This window comes from Nyctibius grandis, chromosome 3 (assembly GCF_013368605.1).
Source record: "Nyctibius grandis isolate bNycGra1 chromosome 3, bNycGra1.pri, whole genome shotgun sequence".
Lineage (NCBI taxonomy): Eukaryota > Metazoa > Chordata > Aves > Nyctibiiformes > Nyctibiidae > Nyctibius > Nyctibius grandis.
Window position 1 is genome coordinate 11,899,133 of NC_090660.1, and position 23,076 is coordinate 11,922,208.

Consider the following 23,076-nt stretch of genomic DNA (forward strand, 5'->3'; position numbering starts at 1 on the left):
CAGAGCTCTAAAGCTGTATAATAGCATGAATACAGCAATACAAATAATAACAGTAAGGCAGCCTACCATGAAGGCCGCAAGAAGCACTAGGGCCCAAAAAGAGTGTGGAAGGTGCCAGGACAGTGAAAATGGAAGAAGTATTTGATTTCGACTCTGTGCCCAGTTCAGACCAGGAAAGTTCCCGTGTATAAAACCAACAGTCACCCTTCGTGTCCTGGCTTTCCCCCACCAGCTCTGCATCACAGAAAGAGCAGACTATGAACATTTCCCAGCTCACTAACATTTGTCTCAGCCATTCAGCAGTTTCTGCCAGGATCCTCCTCCCTCTTACACCCTGTGAATTAATTCTGCTTGCAGCAGCACTAACACAGGCTGCCGTGGATTTTTTTCCCCTCCCCAATGTGAGTTATTCACCACTGCTTAGGAACAGTAAATGGTACTGAGTTCACTTGCCTTTCTAGACACAAGGATCTTTCTTCTGTACACATGGCAAAATTGTGCAGAGCCACTCAGTCCTTTTCCTCTCAGCTTTGCTTTCCCAGAACACATTCCAGGCGAACATGTGGCTCCATACCACAAAGAGATAAAACAGATCTTTCATCACTGAAGGGAAGCAGAGATGTGTATTTCTACAGTCTGGCTCAGTTCCCTGGCTGAAGTCAACAAATGACTTACATCACTTGAGGATCCAGCCACTTCAGTGAGATTACTAAGTGACTTCAGAACACTTAAAATCTGTGCCGCACTTCAGGGCCAAGCGAGTCAGCTGGGCTTCATAGCTGGCACAGGCTGCACCATCCCTACTAGGTGCACACTGTTGCTGCCTCTCCCCACTTTCAGAGCCTGGCTCCTGCACTCCTCTGGCCACTGGCTTCTGTTCAGTTGCACCACTGGTGCATGCTTTTAAGTCTGGGTGGGGGGTATATGTTCACATTCAAAAGCTCTCCTCCCCTCATTTCACAGCACGGAAGCTAAATATGTTCTTTCTGAAGGAACACCCCCTCCTTGCTGAACCCCTAGTACAGCTACTGCAGTCATTCTGGCCTTACACTCCAAGGCATTGGCTTGCTTTCTCCCCAAGTCTCCCTATTCCCAGGTTAAATTCTAAGTAGACAGTCAACCTTGTTCAAACAAAGACTGACATTTGGTGACCTCCCTAAACCATCTCAAGAAGGTCCAGTGGCAGCTGAGATCAAGACAGCTTCTTGTGCCACTTACCAAGAAGCCAGTTTGCTAGAATCGACTTTGCAAAGGATTGCAGTACAAAGCGTACTCTTTTTCAGCTAGGAAGGAGTAAGAGTATCTGTCTGGGTATACAAGTAGCCTTCAATAGTGACCGACACTTGAAGAGCTACAAGAGAACCCAGCATGGTAGTCCCCCCACCTCCCCTAATAAAAATCGATAAAATTCTGACAGGGATTCCCCAAGCAGCCGCATGAAAGGGGAGGCAAAAGAAAAGCTCACACGTCTTGGATCATTTAGTGACAGTTTTAAGTGGTCTATTTCCTTATCAGTTATCACTTCTGCTTATTTATCAAGCTTGAAAGCTACCTACCGTGCATTGCCATTTTAAAAGCATAATATTTTGCAACAGGAAGAATATAAATAGGTCAAAACCTGTAAAAAACACATGAACTTGTCAGCTGGCACAGGACCAGGAGAGAGATTATGGTATTGGACATTTGTCACAGATGGAAGCCCAAGTTTTCAGAAGCAATTTGGGATTAGCTTTTAGGTGCCTGAACAAGAAAGTTAGAAAGACAATTTGAAAATTGCTTTTAAGAAGATATGTACAGAAAGCCAAAGATGGATGTTAAGAGATGGAGCCACACCAGATTCCTAATCATAATGAAGAAAACAAAAGATCACCACCCGGCAGTGAGAGCACATTCCACTTTCCTTTAGTGTTGCACTGGAGGAAGTCTTTCAGAAAATTAAAAAATTAATTTTTATATGTGGACTGATTCAATATCAAATATGCAAAAGAAATTCAGATCTGTCTATAGTTTTATGATGTTATGCAGCTATGTTAATTTTGGCAGAAGAGGTAATTTAAATCCTTTGGGAAACATTATCCTCTTGATATGTGCACATAACTCAGATTAATAGGATTTGCATATGTATAACAGTAGGGAGAACAACCCTGAGTTTGGAAAACAGTTTCGTATTTTAATCAGTTTGGGAACACCAGCAAAAAAACCCATACCCGGGACTACTAATTGAATAGCATTTGTTAATTCATGCTAGGTAATAATTGTGAATTAATTGATCAATATTCAGAAACAAACATAATAAGTATATCTTGGAAAACGAAACAAAGCAGAACTGTTAATATAATTGAAAGACAAGGGCAGGTAGAAGTTGCACTGTTAATTACTTATAGATTGTGGGTTTTTTACAATCCAGACCTAATCTGTGCTGTACCCAAATTGTGTAGTTGACTCTGTGTATGCAATCTCTCAGTTGTTAACAATACAGATAACAGCAGTAATGGTATAATTATAACTTACAGCTGAAGTAGATAAAAACCTGCTAGTTCTTAACTAGTGGTTGTAATTAAGAGTGGAGAAGAGCAGTATTCACTGCATCTGCTTATGTTTCATTAATAAAAGTGGATTTTAAGTTCCCATACAGCAAAGCAGCTGCACGCTGCATCCCAGCCCTGACCGTGTCCTGACAGAAGACAATGACTGGGGAATGCAGCTCCAAGTGCAGCAGCTGTAAGAAAAATAGCTCTGTAAGCAGTGGTTGAACAGCTGCTGTCGATATGGAAAGCACTAAATGGGACGCAAGCGATAAGCACGTAAGGAAGAGGTTATTCCCTGCGACCCAAGCGTCACTTTAGTTTCGACTGCACCAACGGGTTGAAGAAACGGCATTACTTCCTTCCTGCCACCTTCCCTCTGGACAGGCAAAGACATACACACCCCCCCGTGCACACACGTGCGCTGCCGGCCCACGGACAGCGCGGGAGGACGAGACAAGGCGGGACACGCCGTTCCCAGCCCGGGCGGAGCGCTCAGCTACCGCGGCCACTCCCCGCCGCGCCGGCCGCCGCTTCAGCACCCGGGGCGGCGGACAGCGCCCGCGGGCTCCCGGGGCGGGGCGGGCCCGACCCCCCGCGCCTGCAGGGCCGGCAGCCCCGACGGGGACACCGGGAGCCACCCGGCACCCTCCGTGGCACAGCTGTGACACCACCAGCAGCGAAACCGCACTTGAAAACCAGGTACGTTTAGAAACAGGGTTTGTGGTGGGTTTTTTTCCCACACGTACCCAAAAACATAAGTTCAAGAAGGTTGCGCCTCATAAAGAGTTTCAAAAGCAAACCCTGCGCCACGCGGCATTAGCAAGTACGAGCAAAAGGGGCTGAACAAATCTTCTAACAGCCGTTTCCTTGGAATAGAGAGTTCTCAACCCCAGGCTGCTTGGTTTGTGGTTTCTGAGGAAACAGAAGAGTAAAACCAACACCTCAGAAATGAAGCGGGTACCAGTGGCACGTTTCATTTGCTTTTTGGCTCACTCACTCAACACTGGTTGCTAAGCAGTTCTTTTTTTTAAAGCTCAAAACTACTCACTGCCAGATGGATTAATGAAAACACACACTTGCACTACTTACAACATTTTTCATTTATACTTCTTGATACATCAGTGCTGTTTCTTCTAAAGGAATTCCATTCCCAGGTTTGAAAGTAAAGCCATAAATTAAAGTGAACAGGGGAGAGGGGAGGAGCAGAGAGAACCTAAGTGTAATTATCAGATTTTTCAGGGGATTGCAGGAAAGAGGTACCTAGAGACTTGCACATCCTCTGGGACTTCTAGCAAAGACAGCATGCCTACCTCAGCATAGAGACGTGAGGCACCAGGTGAACTGAAGGTGCCTTGCTCTTAACTGGTTTATCTATTTATAACTACATGACATAATATTACCTGTGACAGCACAACTCAACGCAGGGTTATTTCAGCAGTCAAATAACCACACACAGCCTCTTTTTATTTGTACCTTACACACAGCGATGCTCTTTCCATTTTCACTCCCAGTTCTTTAGAGCTGAAACCTGGTATCTGGCACTGTCTTCCAGCCTGTGCCCTGAAATGCCACCCAACTTACCTATGACTTGGGAATTTTTAAGAAGTCATAATCAGAACAAAATAATGACCTGCCACACAATGTAACCAACCGTTCTGTCAGTGGTAAAACCAAACTGCGTATTAGCCATTACCAAGGGTGTAATTACAGCAGGGATAATGGGAGGAGGAGGGGAATCCATTCCATCCCCAAATGCAGGAGAAAACACATCTCTGCCATCTCCAACTTTCTGCCAGCTGAAAGGAGGGAGAAGGGATGGGGAGACTGCAGCATGGCAAGCAGCGGCTCTGAGGCAGCACTTTTCCCTTTACAGCTGACAGGCTCAGCATCAAAGGCTGTTACACAGTTGGGTCATTTTGTGCACTGCTGCTGGGACACGAGGGAGGCTGCAGTAGAGCTTCCTGGCTACAGATCCTCCCTCAACGCACCCTCTACGGACAGAGGAAGTCTGGTTTGATGCGGAGAACCAAGAGAAAGAACTTTCTTTTCCTTTGTTTTTGAGAACACGTAACCTCTTGTGTAGTTTACTGTTGACAGAGACCATAAGGAATGAAAAGGTCAGAAAAGGAGGGAAAACAACAGGCCTAGCAGGAAAGAAACAGGATAGTCACCATGCGGAGGATGAACTGAAGGGGACAGCAAAAATCTCAAAGGAGCTATGAGGAAGAGGTGACAGAGAGGAAGGAGCAGCAGTGGAGAAGGGGAACGGAAAGGCCAGGTAGGGATTTGCAGGAGGCTCGTCCCGATAATGGACAGAACGAGGTGAATGTAGGGAGCTGGAGGTGTGTTGGTAGAAAGCGTCAGGCTGTACAGCCATCGAGAGTCACGAAAAGCAACGCTGAGACAACGGGGGACCTCACGAGACTGAGAAAAAGTGGACAACACAGGCACGAGTTTCCTTGTACTTTTGAGGCACAAACCTATCAGCGGAAGAAGGGAAAGAGTGAGAGGGGGAGAAACTCGGCGGGGCGGGTGAGAGGTGCGGGGTAAGGGGAGCCGGTCAGTTGGCCAGGGCCGCAGGAGGCCGGGGAGGTGCGAAGAAGCGGGCGCCAGGGCAGGGTCGGGCGGCGGCGCCCGGGGAGCCCGGCGGCTCTGGCGGGGGAGGAGGCCGCGGCGCCGGGGGCGGCCCCTTCCCTCGCTGCCTCCCCCGCCGCCGGGGCAGCCGCTGCCGGTCCACGGGCTGCTGTGGGCGAGGCGGGCCGCCCCCCCGCGCTGCGCCGCGCTGTGCCGGGCCGGGCCGGGCCGCCTCTCACCTGTGTCGAGGTTGAAGGAGATGCGGGCCTCGGCGAGGTAGGGGGTGTCGCTCTTGGAGCGGACGCGGCGGATGGGTCTGCGGTCGATGTCCTCCTCGGATGATGCCGCCATTAATGTGGGCACGGTGAGCAGCGTGGCCCGGCGAGCTGGCGAGGGCGAGCGGCGGCGCGGCGCGGGGCGGCCGGGCGAGGAGGGGGCAGAGGGGGCGGGCAGGGAGGGAGAGAGAGAGGCGCGGGGAGGGGGAGGGGAGGACGGGGAAGGAGAGAGGGAAAGGGAGAAAGGAGCGGAGGGAGGGAGGGGGAGAGACAGGGAAAACCCGTCAAGGATCTGCGGACGGGAGCGGCCGCCGCGGCGCTGCCCGCTGCCGCTGCCCGCCGGCGGCGCCTCCGCCCGCCCCGCCCGCGGCCGCTCGCCTCAGGGCGGCCACCTTCGCTCCGCGGGGGGACGGAGCGGTGACACCCCCCCGGCCCTGCCTGCCCCCTGCCCAGGGGAGGCCCGGGCCAGTGACTTCGCTGAGGTGGCGCCCGTCCGCCCCCCCGGGGCAGGGTCCCGGTTGAGGTGACGCGTTTCTACCCCCAAGCGCCTCAGCCACGGTGCCACGGGCCTGGCTGGCCAAGGTGCCACCCTGCAGCAGGCCTGGGACCTCCCGCCCTGGTCTTGGGCTCTCTGAACTGCTCCCTGCTAGTCTGGGGGTCCTGAAACTCAAAGCACTGCTGGATCGAGACTTGGTGGGAAGTCTAAGGGCTCATCCCTTCAACCCCTTCTCCTCTTTCCTTGGGCAAACCCACTAAACAAACCAGAGTGGTGCACCAGGCCAAGGGCTTTAAAATGCCAAGGGGACTGAGGGGACTGAGAAGCCTACGCTCAATGTTTAAAACTGCCCGTCACTTAAAGCTTGGAACTCGTATTCATAAGTCACTTTGGCAGGTCTTTGAAAAAAACGTGACCGTGGACAAAAGTCAGCGACTCCATGCTCCAGCTGGAGGCTGGGGACGATGTTTTGCTGCTTCTCCCCTATTCTGTCTTCTCTATTTAATAATCAGCTGATTACGTAGATGTTATTTCTTACAGTGTGGTTGTAGGCTGCCTGCCTGTTATTGTATTACAAATAATTAAAAATGTTTTTTTTTTTAAAAAAATCTGGATAGCACAAAAGTACTACTTAATAGTTAAACAGTTAAAATGTGTGCCAGTGAGTGTACTAGTTCATCCCATTTCATTCAGATTTTTTAAAGAAAACCCAGTCTGCTTAAAGTCACTAAGTGGTCAGTACTTCCAAAATCCTTTGTTTTGTCAACCTCAATAAGAAAAAGGACCAGGGAATGCCAGGGCTCAGTAACTCTGTAGGCAGCAATAGTAATGTTAGCTGCTCTGAAATTTGGGAGACAGCTCTCTTGCTCATTCCTGCAGAATTAAGTTTTCTGTTAAACTTTTGCCAATTAAAACTACAGAGGTTTTGGGGTGTGCTAGATGTTTTCCCATGGTTGTAATAGTGGGTTTAGCTGAAGTCTGCTATTAGCTCCAATCCCTTCATAAGTGTTCACAAGAACTTTCATGTTTCTGGATGACTGGAGTGGATAAGACATAAATGTGCCTTGTTTGCAAAGCCATTCTCTTTTGCTCTGGTTTCACTGGCTCGCTTAGCTAAAACAGGGGAAAATCTTTAGTTAGTACTTGCAGAAGAATTTTGAAAAGGATCCCTGTTCATACAGAGGCAGGTGCTTCTAGTTAAACAGCCATCACATCCTTTGTTGTCTGGTGAACCACCATGCTACTGCTGAACAAGGAGGTATCGTCTGGTCTATCTGCATCTCAAAAGAAGTCTTTAATTAATACCATATGCTCTTTGGGGAAGGGGTGGTCTTACCATTATCAAGGTTGAAGCAGATCCTAGCTTCTTCCAAGTAAGGGGTGTCACTCTTAGACCGGAGTCTTCTGATGGGTCTCCGGTCTATGTCGTCCTCAGAAGATGCTGTCATCAGTGTGGGCACAGTGAGAAGAGTTGCCCGACGAGCTGGTAAGGAAGAATGAATGAAGAGGAGAATAGCAGGAGAAAGGAGAAAAGGAAAGGGGGAGGAAGAGGGAGGAAAAGAAAAAAAGAAAAGAGAAATAAAATCACTCCGTGGAAAAGAGGATCTGTAGCAGGTAGTAGAAGAGCCTGTTTGCTGTAAGGTCTCTGCCTCACATGCTGTAGAATTTAAGAGCTGCACTGAATGATGCCAAGAAGATAAAAGATTGCTGTGCCGTGCCCCAAAGACAGCTTATAGCTCTGTTCCTGCCACAGCTTGCTTGTTCGAAATTCCTAGTTTTGCCACTTAAACCACTCTTTTCACAGCTTCTCAAGATCTGTGGTCTCTCTTTTTCTGAATACTGTTTTTGAGGCTGTGGTGCCTGAGTAATGGAAGTATTTGGTTACTTAGTTTGAAGACATCAGTGGAAGCTGTGCTCAGGACACATGACATGATGCCTGCAGCAACTATTCCAAAACTCAGTTTCTTGTTGTCTTAATTTAAGCACTCAAAATTAACAGCTGCTTTTTGCTCTTAATCACCTTATGTCTTGGTTTCTTAGTTGTGAAACAGAGAGAATCATCATTTTCTTTCAGTAGGGATTTCGTGAAGATATTCATTAATATTTGTAAAGTATTCAGATACTTTAGTGAAGCACCGATGAAAAGCCCATAAGGAAATTAAGATTTCTATCTTCTGAACAGGGTTTAAATGGCTTGGGGCCATGTCTTCAAGGAGGAGAAAGAAAAATATTTAATACTGGCTCATTAACTGAGCACTGCCCACTCCATACACTGATGAAGCAAATGGTAGGATATTAAAAAATTACTGTCATCATGCAATTAGAAACTGTACTGTAATACGTGTCTATAAGGAGACTGAATTAATGCTGCACGGGCAACCTTCATTCTGGCATTGCCTAAGTATTTAGCACTTGACCTTACAGCCTTGATAACGTCTCTTTAATGTAGGTGTTTTGTATGTGGAATGTAATTATGACTGGCTGTTGAATGCTTTGGGTGTTGAGCCTATAAATTACAAATCACAAACAGAAGAGCCTCTATGAATATATCCACCTCGGTTCTCTCTCTGAGTAGATAAAGATTATCACAGATGCTAGATGGGATGTGGCTGATCACTGAAAGCATGAGCACCATGCACAAGTACCTTCTCAGTGTGTTTCTTTCCCTTCCACCTCATATATAGCTGGAAAGAGAATTTCAGCTTGAAAGCCCGTCCTTACCCTTAGTGGGGGACTATTAACATTGACTTTCATGTGGGACCCCGTAAGAGCCTAGGAGTCTAAACCCTGGATGGTTCTTGCTGTTTGGCATTATCTGTCATAACAGTCTTTATCTTAGGGCTTTGGTGAGCCACCACACTTCAAATAACTCATAATGAACTATATTTTCCTGCTGGGACTGGAGAGCATGACTGATAGTGACTAAGAGCATATTCTGCAGCCTGCTAACTGTGATTCTTTCTTCTAAAAGTTTTTTAGAGTTCCAAATAATACCTGTCAATCAGAAGCCTTCAGATGCCTAAAATCTGACTTAGGTGTTAGGTATGATAGCGTATAATTAGTATGAGTTAACAAAAGCTGTCACGCTCTATTTTTTAATTATTTGCATAATTATGTAGTTTACTAAACAAGCAAATCTGCATTGCTGGAGGTAGCGGTTATTTCTGGTCTAACTTACTTGTTTTCTGGTTTTATATAGATTTCTTTCAAGTTTTTGCTCATTTCTAACCGAGTATGTGAATTCGAAGTAAAAGCTAAGGGCAAGAGTTGAAAATGGTTTAATGGGGTCAACTATTCAGATTAAGCTAAAGTAAACACTGTGACTAGACTGTAAGCTATTACTCCCGTGTAATAGGGACGTACAGTAATGAAGATAAAAGAGAATGGAAAATTTCTGCTACAGAGAATTTTGTGTACTGCATCATCAAATTTACACTTAAGGAAGATTTATCTGTATATGAAGTCAGCATTGTAAAAATCATCTCATAAAACAACCACGAAAAACATTTGTCTTTTAAAACTGGCATGATCGAGCTGTCGTTAGTCAGTGAAAGGGCACCCATGCATTTCAGGGCTGACTGGATCACAGCACAGGAATCTATTTGAAAAAAAAAGCACAAAAGAGCACCAAATTGCACATACATTTATGGCAAACAGAGAATAAGAGTGGGCTTTTCAATATAATGGTTTATAAATCATTTTTACCTTTTGGGTCAAAATATTGGGATCTGGCTTGTACTCATTTTGACTAGAGGTAGGTGGATTCTGGAAAACACTTCTTGGAGTAATCATTATATATTACTTTGACAACCATGATTATCTCCCCTTTGTGTATATTACCAAAATGAGTTTTCAAGAATGACTGGAAATTTTAAGTAAACATTGGAAAAATTTCAGAGGCAGCTAATAAGTATTAAAACATTTTGCAGTAAAAACCCAAAGCCAATTCTTACGCAGCCACGGAACTGGAAGGTATAGCTGATCACATTCTTATATCCATACAGTGATGCTGAACATTTGTGCGTGCTGTGAATATACCTGTACCCACTCTTTTCCTAACTGTGATCTATAGCACTCCTTATTACGAGAATGACTTGCCATATATTTTTTAGTAAAGCTGTCAACATTTGCCCGATGTGACCATTGGGTCCATTACAGATAACCCACCGGTATCTCTACCTTCAGATGCTCTCCACGAACGAGCTCGGTCTCTGGGGCACATTTTTAGGCAATAATTTTTCCAGAAAATTAGAAAGTGTCCTCTTAAAGGTCTTGAAGTAAAGGAATGACATGATGATACACATTAAGGTGCCTGCTTACACTGCAAATGGATTTGAGACCAGTGTCTGAAAACTCATTTTAAGCAGCCACGCTAACAGCATACAGAAGACAAATCAGTCATTTTGGTTAAATTCTTTCATTCTGTTTGCATTGTTCCTCATAGGGTTGCACCACAATCGGCACATCGCAGCAACATCTTGTCTGGTATTTGTTAGAAAGGGAAAAGGTTCCTTATGGAGGAAAAATACTTGAAAAGTACAAATGCCATAATGTATGTAATGACACCTTAGAACTGATTATATATAATCTCACATTTGTTGTCTCAATATATTGTATGTTACTGAAGTATGACACAAGTATGCGTTTGGGAGAGGGGAATGGGAAATACGTAAATTATTATATTGCATGTTCAGAGGCATTTTGAACACGTAATTTCAATACATATAGTTACATCTACAGGTGGTCCAATTTATGAATGCTGTTTGAAATTACTGAAAATATGCGGGATAGTTTGCAAAGAATTTTGGTGGCTTCCATTTTTTCCATTAAAACACATTTCCACATATTTTAATAAAAATATTAGTAGTAATTTTTGTTTGCCAAGAACTAGCTTTATGTTTCGAAAATTTATAATACTGATTTTTTTAAGACTTGTGGTTTTTAGAAAAATTTTGGACATTTTTAATTGGAAAACTTCCAGAGGTGAAAAGCCATCCTCCTAAAAATTAGTCAAAGAAAACGTGAAATATTTCTCTAGATTCTTCCACCCACTTTTATCAACAGACTTTTTAAAAAATGTTTTTAAAATGTCTCATTGGTGACACAAATAACCTGGTCATTTTTGCCTCAATAGGGTCTTCATCTAGAAACTCTAATCTGCGTAGCAGATCCTTGCCTTGAAATGGCAAAAACTCTTGAGACCTGATGGTATTAATCTTGATACAAGCAAAGTGCTAAAATGTTTCTGCTGCAGGTGTCTAGACCTAGATGCATGGGAAAGGATATGTTTCTGATGCATATAATCACAAGCAACTTCAGATGACATGGAAATAGCTGTAAAAGAATACTGGTTTACATCAGAAACCTTTCAGACTTTTTTGAGGAAAACCTAATTGCTCAGGGCAAACTTTGAACAACTTTGTAGAATACCTATGAAAATATTTTAATTGCAGTGCTGCGGTTGCTGATTGAGTAGGATTCTTTCTTGCTACTTTTTTTTTCTTTAGAGAAGCATATGAGCTTCTTATTCAGTCTTCCTCCTTCATGCCTCTGTGGAAAGGGCTCACCATGGCATAGCATGTAGATAATGCACACAGGAATGTGGTTTTGGCTAAATGTAAGTTTAAAAACATTACTTCAGGTACATTTTGATGTATCTAGAACATGATATTCCATCTGTGCTAAAAAAAATATTACTAGATTGTGAATGTTCTTCTTTAAAGACAGACCAAGCAATGGGTCCAAATGGATGTTTACCAGGAAAAAAATGTTTTGGTCTGATTTAATGCCACTTTGTTTTTGTCTTGTTTTAAATGCAACTGATAAAGAAGAACATTTGAAGGATTAGAGATGGGAAATGGGGTATGACTGGGAGGAGAAGAGTGCAGAAGATGTATGCAAGCACTGGACATAATTTGTCATTTACAAAGAATGATTTATATGCTTGTGTCTCCTGGATAAACATAGAAACACATGTGTATGGATTGCTGCATGTCTCTAAAGCAAAGCTGTTGAGATCTTTGACACCGGTTTGATGGACATCAGTAATCTGAAACAAAGTACAGGCCTGAGTGCTGCAAACAGTAGTACACAATCAAAAGGACATCCACTTTTACGCACACGTTTGTTGTGCTGGTTTGTGATTGTTGGATAAATGTATGCACAACATACCTAACTAGCATTTTTTGTACATTTTGGAGGAAACATGCTTGTTCCTCTGCCATTGCATTCAAAGGCATAGGCTTCAGAAAACATACTATTAAAAACAAATAAATAAAACAGCTAAATTGTTATGAAACAGGGGCAACTAGAGGCTTGGTTACTTAAAATTAATTTTTAGTAGGAAAAATAATAGATTTAGTTTTCGGAATCAATTTTTTTCAAGTGTGATCGATACATAGGTTTTCTGAAGTTTTCTGTATTTAGGGGTATAGAGAACTGGATCTCAAACATCCTCATTTTATTCAGACATGCTGCTGAGAATTAGATGATCCTTATTTCTTCTGACTTTAATTTGGCTGACTGGGTATTGAAATAAATGAACAAAAAGTAACTGAAGTACAGTTACTGCAACTCATCGTGAGCTATTTTTATACAATTGGTGAAGCTAGGCTACCTGACTCTGCAAGCCAGAGACTTCGATCATGGCACTCAGTTGCCTGTTTCTAAGTTCTCAATAATGAGAACATGCCAAAATAGGATGTGGGAAAAGGGAAAAAAAAGTTTAAAAGGATGAGGGAAAGGTTAATGTAGATCAGTTACTTCCTTGGATTTAAAGGGAGGGAAATTACATCAGGAATGCACATTTGCTGTTACTAATTCTTCTGTTATGAATGTTAGTAGTCTAAGAACTAGTGCCATCAACATGAATAAAAAAAGAAAAAGACCTGCAAAATAGCATAACTTTGAAAAGATGTTAATCTGTGGGACGGATTAATCATAAAATTTTGGTGGATGGACTATCCTAATGTTACTTTACACAAGGAACATCTGCAGTGGAATCATTCTGGATTAGGATCTGGGGCTACTGCAGCAATACGCTTTTGTAAAATACTGGACATCATTTAATATGCAAAAGCAGAAGGCAAGCAGCACTGAGTAGTCAGCAGTGATTAAAGTCAAACATCTAGAATGAGTCAGCACTGTATGAATTAAAATAAATGAGCAAAAGCGAAGCACAGTAAAATAAATAAATTGTGGAGACAGTGCGAGGGGAAAATGTGGAATTCAAGTGATACCTGAGAGTATTTTCTTAAACCTGGAAAACTGATCAAGCAGAAGGACTTCCTAAAATCTTTTGAGCGATCATCCCTTAGATGTATCCCTTATATGTGCATCTGTTATCCCTTGGCCCTGTGTACTATATTTTTATTTCCATATTTTTTCTACTTTACTATTTCTATTCACTCCTTACATTCATCAAGTAGATTGCAGGAATGTTGCAACCAGTAAAAGCACACCTAATGTAAGTGGATCTATACATTATTTATAGATACCAGAGATAGTTTAAGATAAACCTTCAAGAGAGCTTTGTTCAGTTATTTAAGTATGCACAGCGTATCCTGCCAGATGGACTGGCAAGCAACTTCAAGGTATGTAGGAGCATCTTGAAAATACTCAATTAATGCAGTTAATTTTAAGCTTTGTGCCCCCTGCTGGTGTGAAAGGAGATAAGACTGGAAAAGTGGATACACACATCTCCAAGAAATTAGAAATGATTTTATGCTTGAGTCAGAAGTTGCCTGAGAGCAGAACCCAGACTCCCAGCATGGACTGGGGGGTCTGACTGTAGTGCAGAGGTGGACTCATGCAGCCCAGAATGGCATCCTGACTGCACGATGTCCAGCTTGTCCCGTCAAGTTGTGGTGTGGGGTTGCGAGAGGCATCGAGAGAGAGGGTGAGTCTTAGGACCCGTTCCATCAGACTCAAGGCTGCAGAAAAGTGCTACATGCAGTCTGCGACGGGCAACTCTCCTTTTATTATGGTACCTAAAGCCCTTGTTTATAATGTACTGGGCAGAAGTCATTCTTAGCATTTATCCAATGGGCTCCATCCCCTTGTATACAATGGAAGAGAAGGGTTCCTTGTTTCTTAATCCTGAAAAAGCTTAGGGGAGAGCTGGGTAACGGCCAGGGCCCTGCATGCACTCCCTGCACAGTTTAGTTGGCTATGCTCAAGGCAGGCTCTCTGACATGGCACAGCTGTTGGAGAGAGCGGCTTGTGAAGCCCTGACCAGCTTTGGAGCTGTTTGAGAAAGCAGCAAGAAGCCTCAACAGCTACTCCATCCCTTCTTTTGGGAGCTACGGTTACACTGAGGCTGTTGCCCACTTGCTGAGCCAGTCCGTGGCTGTGCCTGCGGCTGGCTACGTTCCTCACTGATCTACACACAGACTGCTGACTTGATGTCCTGCTTGACCTCATACCTACCTCATCACCATGGTCTTGTCTGATGATCTGGACTCTTTGCTGAACCTGGTGACCGTCACAGGACCTGCCCCGCTCGTGTGCTGCAGTGCTTTACCTCTCGTGGGCGAGGCTGCTGCCTCTGCCCGTCTTGCTGCCTCTTGGCTCACTTTCTCTTATGGACAGCCTGCTTCTCCTGCTCCTCAGTGTCAGCCTGCTCAGCTCTGTCAAATACGACGTCTTTCTTTGCATGCCCAAAGCATAACTTCTTTCAAGTAGAACTTCAAGATCAAAGCTGATGTCTCTCCAAAGCAGGCTACAGCTGAGACAGGATCTGCACATTTACAGCTTTGGATTACAACTTGACCTGTTTTGGGGAAGTTACTCCCTTTCCTGAATTAGGTGCTATCTTGCCTGTCAGCACGTGATTCCTCTATGCAAACAAATGGCAATAGCATAGGCATCTTTCACCCAAGTTAGCGGTCTAGGCTTTCATAATCAGTAGAGAGAATAAGGCATGCTTTATAGTATCCCAAGGAAGATGTCTGAGAATAGGTGAAACCTGCTCTTAAAACCACTGTTTTTCTCCACCGATACATGCCAGGCTAGTCAGAAGTCTTAGGTAGAAACATCTTCACTGAGGACACCTAAGGAATAGTGAGCTGAATCCTATTCCAGGCCGCATTATATACTTGCAGCCCTTATGGCTGAAAGCCATGGTAGGTTTGTGTTTAGAATACACTTACATCCACGAATGCCTAGTATCTTTCACACACTTCAAAGGGAAAATACTTTTTTGAAAATTTAAGTCCAGCTCCATGCTTAGATTTCAGATTCGGACTTTTCTAGGGCAAGGGACTAGATGCAGTGAATCACAGTCCCTTCTTTCCTGCTTCTGATTTGCAGATGCACTATGCATTATGCACTTGGCAAGGACACCCTCCATCTCCTAGATCCCAACATACGGACACAGAAGCGACAGTCGGGGAGGGCTGCAGCGCTTAGGATATTTCTGGCTGGTATCTGAAGACTACAGCCAGCTGGCTTCATTTACCAAGTCTTCTCAATCTAGACAATCCTACTGCCAGATCCAGCTTTTGTGACTTTTCCATCCCTCCTGCTTCACTTTTCTTGCAGGAAACAGGGAACAGCTGTTTGAACAGCAGACGCAGCCTGAATGGCCAAACATCCTCTGTTCTGCGCTCAGCCCACGGGAGTGAGGTGATGGCTGCTTCTGCAGGAGAGGATGGGAGAGGAGGCAGCTGATAAGGTAACACCTCTCTCCTCCTACCCTACAGCAGCATAGGCAGTTCTGCAGCTTTCTGCAGGGGTAGGGACGAGGTGTGGGTGTTAACGCAGGCAGCAAGGGATAGAGAACCAGGTAGTTGCTGGGGGCCAAAACCCTTTTTCAGTCTGTTTGCTGAGGCCAGAGCATCCTGCATTCAACTACACAAGACCTAAGGCCAACTGGAATTTGATATCATCTGCTAGTAATGCCATCATAGCTCTTTGAGTTCCTTCCCAACATTTTGCAGCCGTATTCCTTCCCTTCTCTTCCACCCACAAGGAGCGGATACAGATGAGAATGAGTGTGTTACAGCTGCCATTTGTAACATTGTCATGTCATTAATGTGAAAACATGGGAAAGGAGTTTTCTTCTTGATCTGAAGGATCAAAGGGTTGAAAGGCAGAAATCTTCAAATCTCACAGAAAGTAAGTGGGTCATAAATCCCTATTCTACAGTCTGTAAACAGAGCATTTTGTAGTGCAATAACTAATAATATAACTAAAGTAATAATAATACAAATAATGTGTTCTGATGTTGATTCTAATTAAATGGCAGAATACTGTAGTCTTCTTTCACTCAATTCTGTCAGTGCAGTTTTCATGCATAAACACATGCTCCTTGATAGCATGATTTGCTAATAGCATCGTGTTATTATACTAACATCAAATAGTTACTTGCGATTCCATTAGGTAGATCTGGTGACAGTGCTTTCTTGCAGACCTTTTATTCGGTTCCAAACTAGCTACTTGAGCTACGCTGTTTATGGCAGATGGGTGCCTCACATCCAGTGTATTTTTTTTGGTTTTTTTTTTTTTCAGAAAGTTATAGCTAACGCAGTTTAACTGTTTCTCAGAAGGCGGATAAGGAAAGAAACAGGTTATTTTTGCCCATGTTTGGAGAAATCATGCCATTATCTCATACAGAAATGCCTGTTCTGTGGAAGACAGCCTTAAAATTTGTCAGAAGGTACAAGGACGACAGGAGTTGTCAGAGCTATACAGGAAGCATCAACGCACACTCAATAGGGTTGAGTTGCTTGTTGTGTACAAGGGGTAAGGTAGCTCAGAGGAAGGGGATGCTACCATCAAGATGTTTGGGGCTAAGGATGGTGGTAAAGGCATTTGCTACAGGAAACCTTGATGATGAAACTCTTCCAGAGGTTTGTCGATTGGACTGCTGAAGCCATCTCTGTCACCTCAGAGGTGCTCAGTGCTACCTCAGACAGTGAAAGCGCTTGAAACTTCTCTCTACACAGGCCATATTTCACCTCTCACACCTGTTGCTAGTGGGGGTGTCAATCCATCCTTCCCCACAAGCACCTCTCCTTTTGCCAGGGGCTGCTGTGTTGCAGCATTCGAGAACTTCAAGCAGAAGCATTGTCACTTCTGTGCTTAGAGCGATTTCCCTGCTGGCACCCAGCTTGTAGGAAAGCAGCTGACCTCAAACACAGAGAGATGAAGAGAGGGGAGAATACTAGAGTTTGAGGAAGAGGTCTCACAAGCATGTGAGGTAAGAGATGTGAAGGACAGGAGCTGAGGAAAATGCAGTAAAAGGAGCAAACAGAAAGATGAAAAGTTGAAGGGGACAGAGCATAAGTGCAACATGTCTCTTACATCAATGTACTGTTTCCAGTTGTGGAGGTAATTAGGGTTTGAAAGCCTCTATACCATGCTGTGGTGCACAGTGGAAGCATGTCAGTGGTGTCTTTCATAAAATGTTCGCAAGCAGGGGGACAAAAATCCCCAAGTCTCAATGGTGGTTCCTACTTGTTTTGGCCAAGGGGTAGAAGCCCGCATGACAGATCTAAAGGTCAACCCCCTGCTGATGACTTGTGTATCAAAGGACACATTTCTGCATGGCGGATTTTTTTTCCTCAGTTTGCATTTTAAAAAGCAAAATAATTGCATTAAAACAAAGAATCAACCAGGTGCTAAGGCTAAAATTTCAAAATCATGCATCTAACTGATCAGTACAAGCATTTCTATATGTGCTAACAATGTATTTTCTCCAAGTGTGGATAAGATGTTGTTTTTTTTTCCCTTGCCTTCTTGGAAATACTTACAGTGAAGGTTGCCTGTGCAACCCTTATTAGTCGTCTTGTGCACATTACTGTAATAGACTTTCATTGCATGAATACATATTACTTATTCCATAGTCCCCTCTGTATCTTGCAGTGCATAGGGATGCTGTTGATAAATTGATATAGCTTGTAAAGCGGTAAGTTGTAGATTCCTGAATTTTAGTTCTGTGGAATAGAAATGGGTCTGTTCTCATAGGGATATTGAAGAACTTATTTTAATGTTACTTCTGTAGCACTGCTCAGGTGTCCGTTGCATTTTAGAGATGGAGAAAAAGCCAGCAAAGTCAGTCATTGCCCTCAGATTATTTTTTTTCCCTCTGATTTTGAGGTGCTTGATTTGCTTCTGATGTTCAATGCAGAAGGCTGTGTTGTGACAAGAAAGGCTTTCTGTGACTTGTACAAATGAAAATGTATCATGACAACTGGGGCAGCAGCTGGGCAACGCCACATATGTTAGGCAGCAGCAGCTCAGCTGAGCCAAAGGTTAAAGGTGGTGCTGACCCCTGTGTATCCTGGTGGCATTCCCCAGGTGGATTAGGTCTTGCTCTGGGAGAATGGCCTCCAGAGGGAAGGCAGAATTCTGTTGGCCAGACTTTGAATTTGACTAGCAGCTGATTAAATTAATGGTGGAAAAAAACTGGACTGCTTTTTTAGAAAAATGTGAAAACAAGAAAGGCTGATAGAGCTACTTTGTTCTTATAGTTTTCTTCAATTTAATATAGTGCTTAAAGTTAAAGGAACAAAAAAAACCCTCCTCTCTGAAATTGCAAGTTTGCTCCAAAAATATAGCTGGTGAGAAAAATGTGAACTGACTTTACCAAAAATATCATCTGTGTCGTGAACAAGTTTCAACTACATTCAGGCAAAGCAGCTTGATTACTCTTAGCCTCTCTCACACTGCTGCTGCTCGTCATGGGCCAGTGTTTCACAGGGAAGGATACTGACCAGTGAGAGCCTGCTGTTTGCATACAGCATGCTGGACTGCCTCAGGGCTTTACCAAACCAGTTATTCCTGCAGCACTGAATAACGCCAGATCATGATCAGCGAGGAGGAAGGGGAAGGACACTACAGGCTTACACAGCAAGCAGCGAACCATTGCTGTCCCCTCTGAGTTGTCCGTTTGGGTTCTGCGACACCGGAGTCTGCATCTTGGCAGTTTCTTTTGCTCCTGCCACACACCCAGCAGCTTTCATAGCTTTTCCTTATCCTCTGAGAGGGCAGATCCAACCTTATCATTACACTTTTTGTAATCCCTTTTACACCCCATGCATTTTGAAGGCCATCCCCTATGGCCTCTGTACACTTCAGTAGGTCTGTCACAAGGGCTGGCCCTTCCCTGGCCCTATACATCTTAACTGTACAGTTAAACCAGTCATTTTCTGAGACAGTACCGGAGTTTCTTACCTTGAGCTCCTTGACTGTAAAACAGTCTGTGAGCAGACTCGACATCCAAAAAGTAGTCCATTTTGAAGGAACTTTATGTTTGTGTGTGATACTCCGGTATGGATGATCAGTCAGATTCCTGGGAAAAATCACAGAGATGTCAGAAAAAAGCTGGTGAGTTTCTTGGTGGAAAGAATTGTGTAGGCAGTCACTGAAGTACTTCATTTGGCATATTAGGGTCAAAGCATTTTCAAATCACTAGTCATAGGACTTTATAAGTATCCTTTTCTATTTTAGGATGTTTGATTTAAATCCTTGTATAAGGACATAAAAGAAAAGCGCTACTGCAGCATTAGCAAGATTCCTATTACCTTCCTAGTACAATCACCTTTGTTCTAGCCAGTTTCCATTTCTTACAATACATACTTAGATTCACCTGCCTGTTACATTTGCTTGTAAAAATAAGATCAGAAAAGCTTAGGGCAGGGACCTCCTTTAGCCAGATCCACGGCCAGGACCTCCGAGTAGGTACTACTGTAAGAGACTACATTAATTACAGCATTTGTGCTGCTTACTCCAAAACACTGCACTAGAAAGGAAGACACAATATTCTGAATATTTCATTCCACCTAAATGACCAGAAGCCAACCTCGCCTTCTCTCTCCCCTCTTCCTGACCAGAAGTAGCAGCAGAACATCCCACCATCAGTTTTAAAAAATGTGATAAGAGCAATCATTAGGAAAGGATACGCTACTCCTAGCACTGCTTCTTTGCTAAGGTTTATATTTTTGGCATTCTTCTGAACCTCAGATCAGTCTAGATCCTAGATCACAGCTCTCCGAGACGTACACTGAATCAGGTTTGCCTCTGCCAGGCAGAGTTCCCAGGATTATGCACATTATTGTGACCCGTCTCCGGCGTTCTTGCTACCTTCTGCATTTTCTTCTACTCTGAACAACTCACATAAAAAAAAAAAAAAAAAAAAAACCAGGATATGCAGAAAACACACAATCCAGTTCTCTCCTCCACACCTCAGTTAGCTACGGCATATAATCATAAGAATACAAACAGCTCTGCACAACATTTATTTTGAGACAGACAGACAAAAATACCTCTAGTCCTTTTCCGTGCAAACCTAACAGAAGGGTTTGGGGCAGGGAGACTGACCGTTGCTTCAAGCAATTCCTTTAGTTATATTGGCAAAAATCAAGAAACCAGGGTTCCAAAGCTTTCCCTTTTTCCTTCGATTCGGTTTTCATCAATCGACATGCAGTCCTTTCTAAAATTCAGAAGCCTATCCTGATGAGAAAACTTTTAAAATTCCTCAGCAATTCACTTTACTGTAGCACTCCCAAACCAGAAATACTTACTGCAGAGTATCAAGAGCTGCCTGGCAGTGGTGTAAGCTCTAGTAGTTTCAAGGAGGGTTTCTTTGCTCTTACTAAATGTCCCCAGTGTAAGCAAACAATTTTGATTGTTTGATTGGAACTCTGATGAATAATGCATAACGTCAACTGGACTTCCTTTATCAGATAAAAATGGCCAGGAGATGTTGTTACTTAGCAACAGGAGGTGACACTACGATCATCTCCCCCACTCCCCCTCACCCTTCATACTGAAAAATTAAGCCTCTGGGTTTGATTTGATAAAAACTTTCCCAAGGAAAAAGAAAAATCTACATCAAGTTTCCTTAGAATTTGGTTTTTTACTCTGATCTTCCTTGTTGCATCTCATATTCTGAGATATTTTAAAGTGTTTCATAATGATTAACCATAATGTTGTGTTTTGTCTAATAATTTGCTTTCAGTAAGGAAAATACCTACTTTCTCCATCATTTATCACAAGCATAATGAGATTGTTAAATGTTTTCCTATGAGTGTAATGTAAATAACATCTTGAAGAGATTCCTTTCTTATCTGATACTGCTTGTTGGACAAGGCAGACAGAAAAAGCGACACACAAAATGTTCCAGTGATGCTATGAAATATATAGATTATCCAGAAACCTTTCCTATTACAGAATTCCTGCTTTAAGTAATTCATTCATTCTTGAAGGAGCTCTAACATCTGATACAAGCATTCTCGAGGAATCATTGCGTTTCTGCATAAGATACAGCTTTATACAAAATACACGATGTAGCTTTTCTCAGGAAATACACATTGATCAAAAGCCAAAGCACTGTGAAAGATTTTAAAAATAAATAAATAAAATCAGATGCAGGAGATAAGTACTTACCAGTGTTACTGACCTCTTTCCATCCTACTGTCATGGAATAAGACTAAGCAAATGCAACCCAGTCTGTGAGCCAGAATGAACAGCTTCTAATTTTCACTTCAACCTCGAAATCAAGAGTACTGAAGAGAGAAAGGTGACGGATCTGCTGTTTTATATTATGATGAAATGAAAGCTCTTAGCACAGATCTGAGCAGAACTGCATTTTTTTGTATACTACATTAGCCTGCTAATTTGAGGAAAGTGAAAAGCTTTGTTTTACTGTCTTTTATCTGTTCTCTTTGCTACCCCCACAATTTAATTTGCATTTAAAATTATTCTTATGTCTTCACTGCACTCCAAGGTACGGAGCATTTTCTAATCACGATGAATGTTCAGTGTGGTTTTTGTGCAATGCCACTTTTATTCTGAGCCAGAAACATAGTGAGTAATTATAATTGCCAGCTATTTTCTAGAATGAAATACAGAGTGGTTGTCTGATGCAGTTTCTGATTTTTCCTCCATTTAGCAGTACATTGCAACAAAGTATCAGTGAAAACATAAATCAAACAGCACAGTGTCATGGCATGATAGCTTAAACATGCATATCCATAGACCGTGAAAGCAGAATATGTTTCTACTGAAATCTTTTCAATTATGATTTTCCTTTTCCGAGTTTGAAAGTGGGCTTGGATGGTTAATAAACTGAAATACAACACAGTTGTCTCTTGGTGGCTTCCAGTTCATCTAGTTTAGCATTATTGGAGCTGCACATTGTTAGCAATCCTGATGAAGCCAGGCACTAGAGGCTAAGAAGGGCCGTGCTATTAAGTTGCACAGGGCATCCCTCACAAGAGGGCCAGGACCCTGCTTCTTCCAGCAGGTCTTAGTGTAGTTCCCCAAAGTCTGATTTTGGAAGTGGATCAGAAATTGAAGAAGGCAGTGATAAAGTGATCCTTTGATAAATTTAGACTCAGAAGTTCTGGCAAAGAGAGGTGTCAGGAAGCAGTCAGGCTGAGTCTTCCCGTATTTGCAGATTCTCTGCTCAAAAAGTCAGGTATAAATGCCCTCTGAAATCCATTGCCACCAAATGTTACTGGTGCTCAAAACTGGGGGTTCTGAAAGATTAGATTTCCGTTTCAGTATCAGAAAACTCTATATCAAGTACCACAGGATTTTTTTGGCTTTTAAAAAGAAACCCAAGAAGATAAATAAACCTTCAGAGTACAGGGTTTTTTGGTGCAGGTTAGAAAGTAAAAATCCCTGTGAGCAGATTATTCCGTGGGTCTCCACTCTTAAGATTTCTTACATGCTGCTTCAAAGCACCCACACAGTATCAAAGATAAGGGTGAGCTATATGAACTCCAGGTAGAATCTGGTATGGCTGTTCCTATACCAGCACCCCACTAAATATGGTTGGATTCAGTAGGCATCTCACAGTGCCACCTTAGCGGTGGATGTGGCTTAGGCAAACTGTGTTTCTATTTTCAGAGGTATGACAAAATTTTCATTCCTAAGCACAAATTAAAGCAAAAACAAAGAGCAAGAACACTGCAAGCCACTTTCTTTGCATTTTGGAGAGCTGCTAGCACCTTCCTCTTTGCATTTCAGAGAGTTTGTATTTGCTGTGATGACTACTGAACAATATATCCCTCCAAGCTGTCCTCTGATAATTATTGGATCCATTATCTTATGGACCAGGGGCCAGTTGCCTGTTTAGCCCAGCTGACTTTCTTCAATAGAAAAACAGAAAAAAGAAGAAAGGCTGGCAACACAGAGACACAGAAGGAAAAATGGAATACAGGAGAACACTATACCTCACTTGCTCCAAGGATCA

The 23,076-nt window shown here is 43.2% G+C and overlaps 1 protein-coding gene across 1 annotated transcript in view; it reads right to left on the bottom strand.

Moving 5' to 3' along the window:
* The window catches only part of PHACTR1 (phosphatase and actin regulator 1), a 320,783-nt gene extending 301,673 nt beyond the window's left edge, over positions 1-19,110 (bottom strand). Inside the window, exons 1-3 of the mRNA XM_068396426.1 lie at positions 19,050-19,110; positions 7,210-7,356; positions 5,342-5,488 (exon numbers count right to left, since the gene is read on the bottom strand). Coding sequence (XP_068252527.1) covers positions 5,342-5,488; positions 7,210-7,356; positions 19,050-19,110 — 355 coding nt within the window. The remainder of the gene's footprint in view (positions 1-5,341; positions 5,489-7,209; positions 7,357-19,049) is intronic.
* Between the last annotated feature and the right edge of the window lie 3,966 nt (positions 19,111-23,076).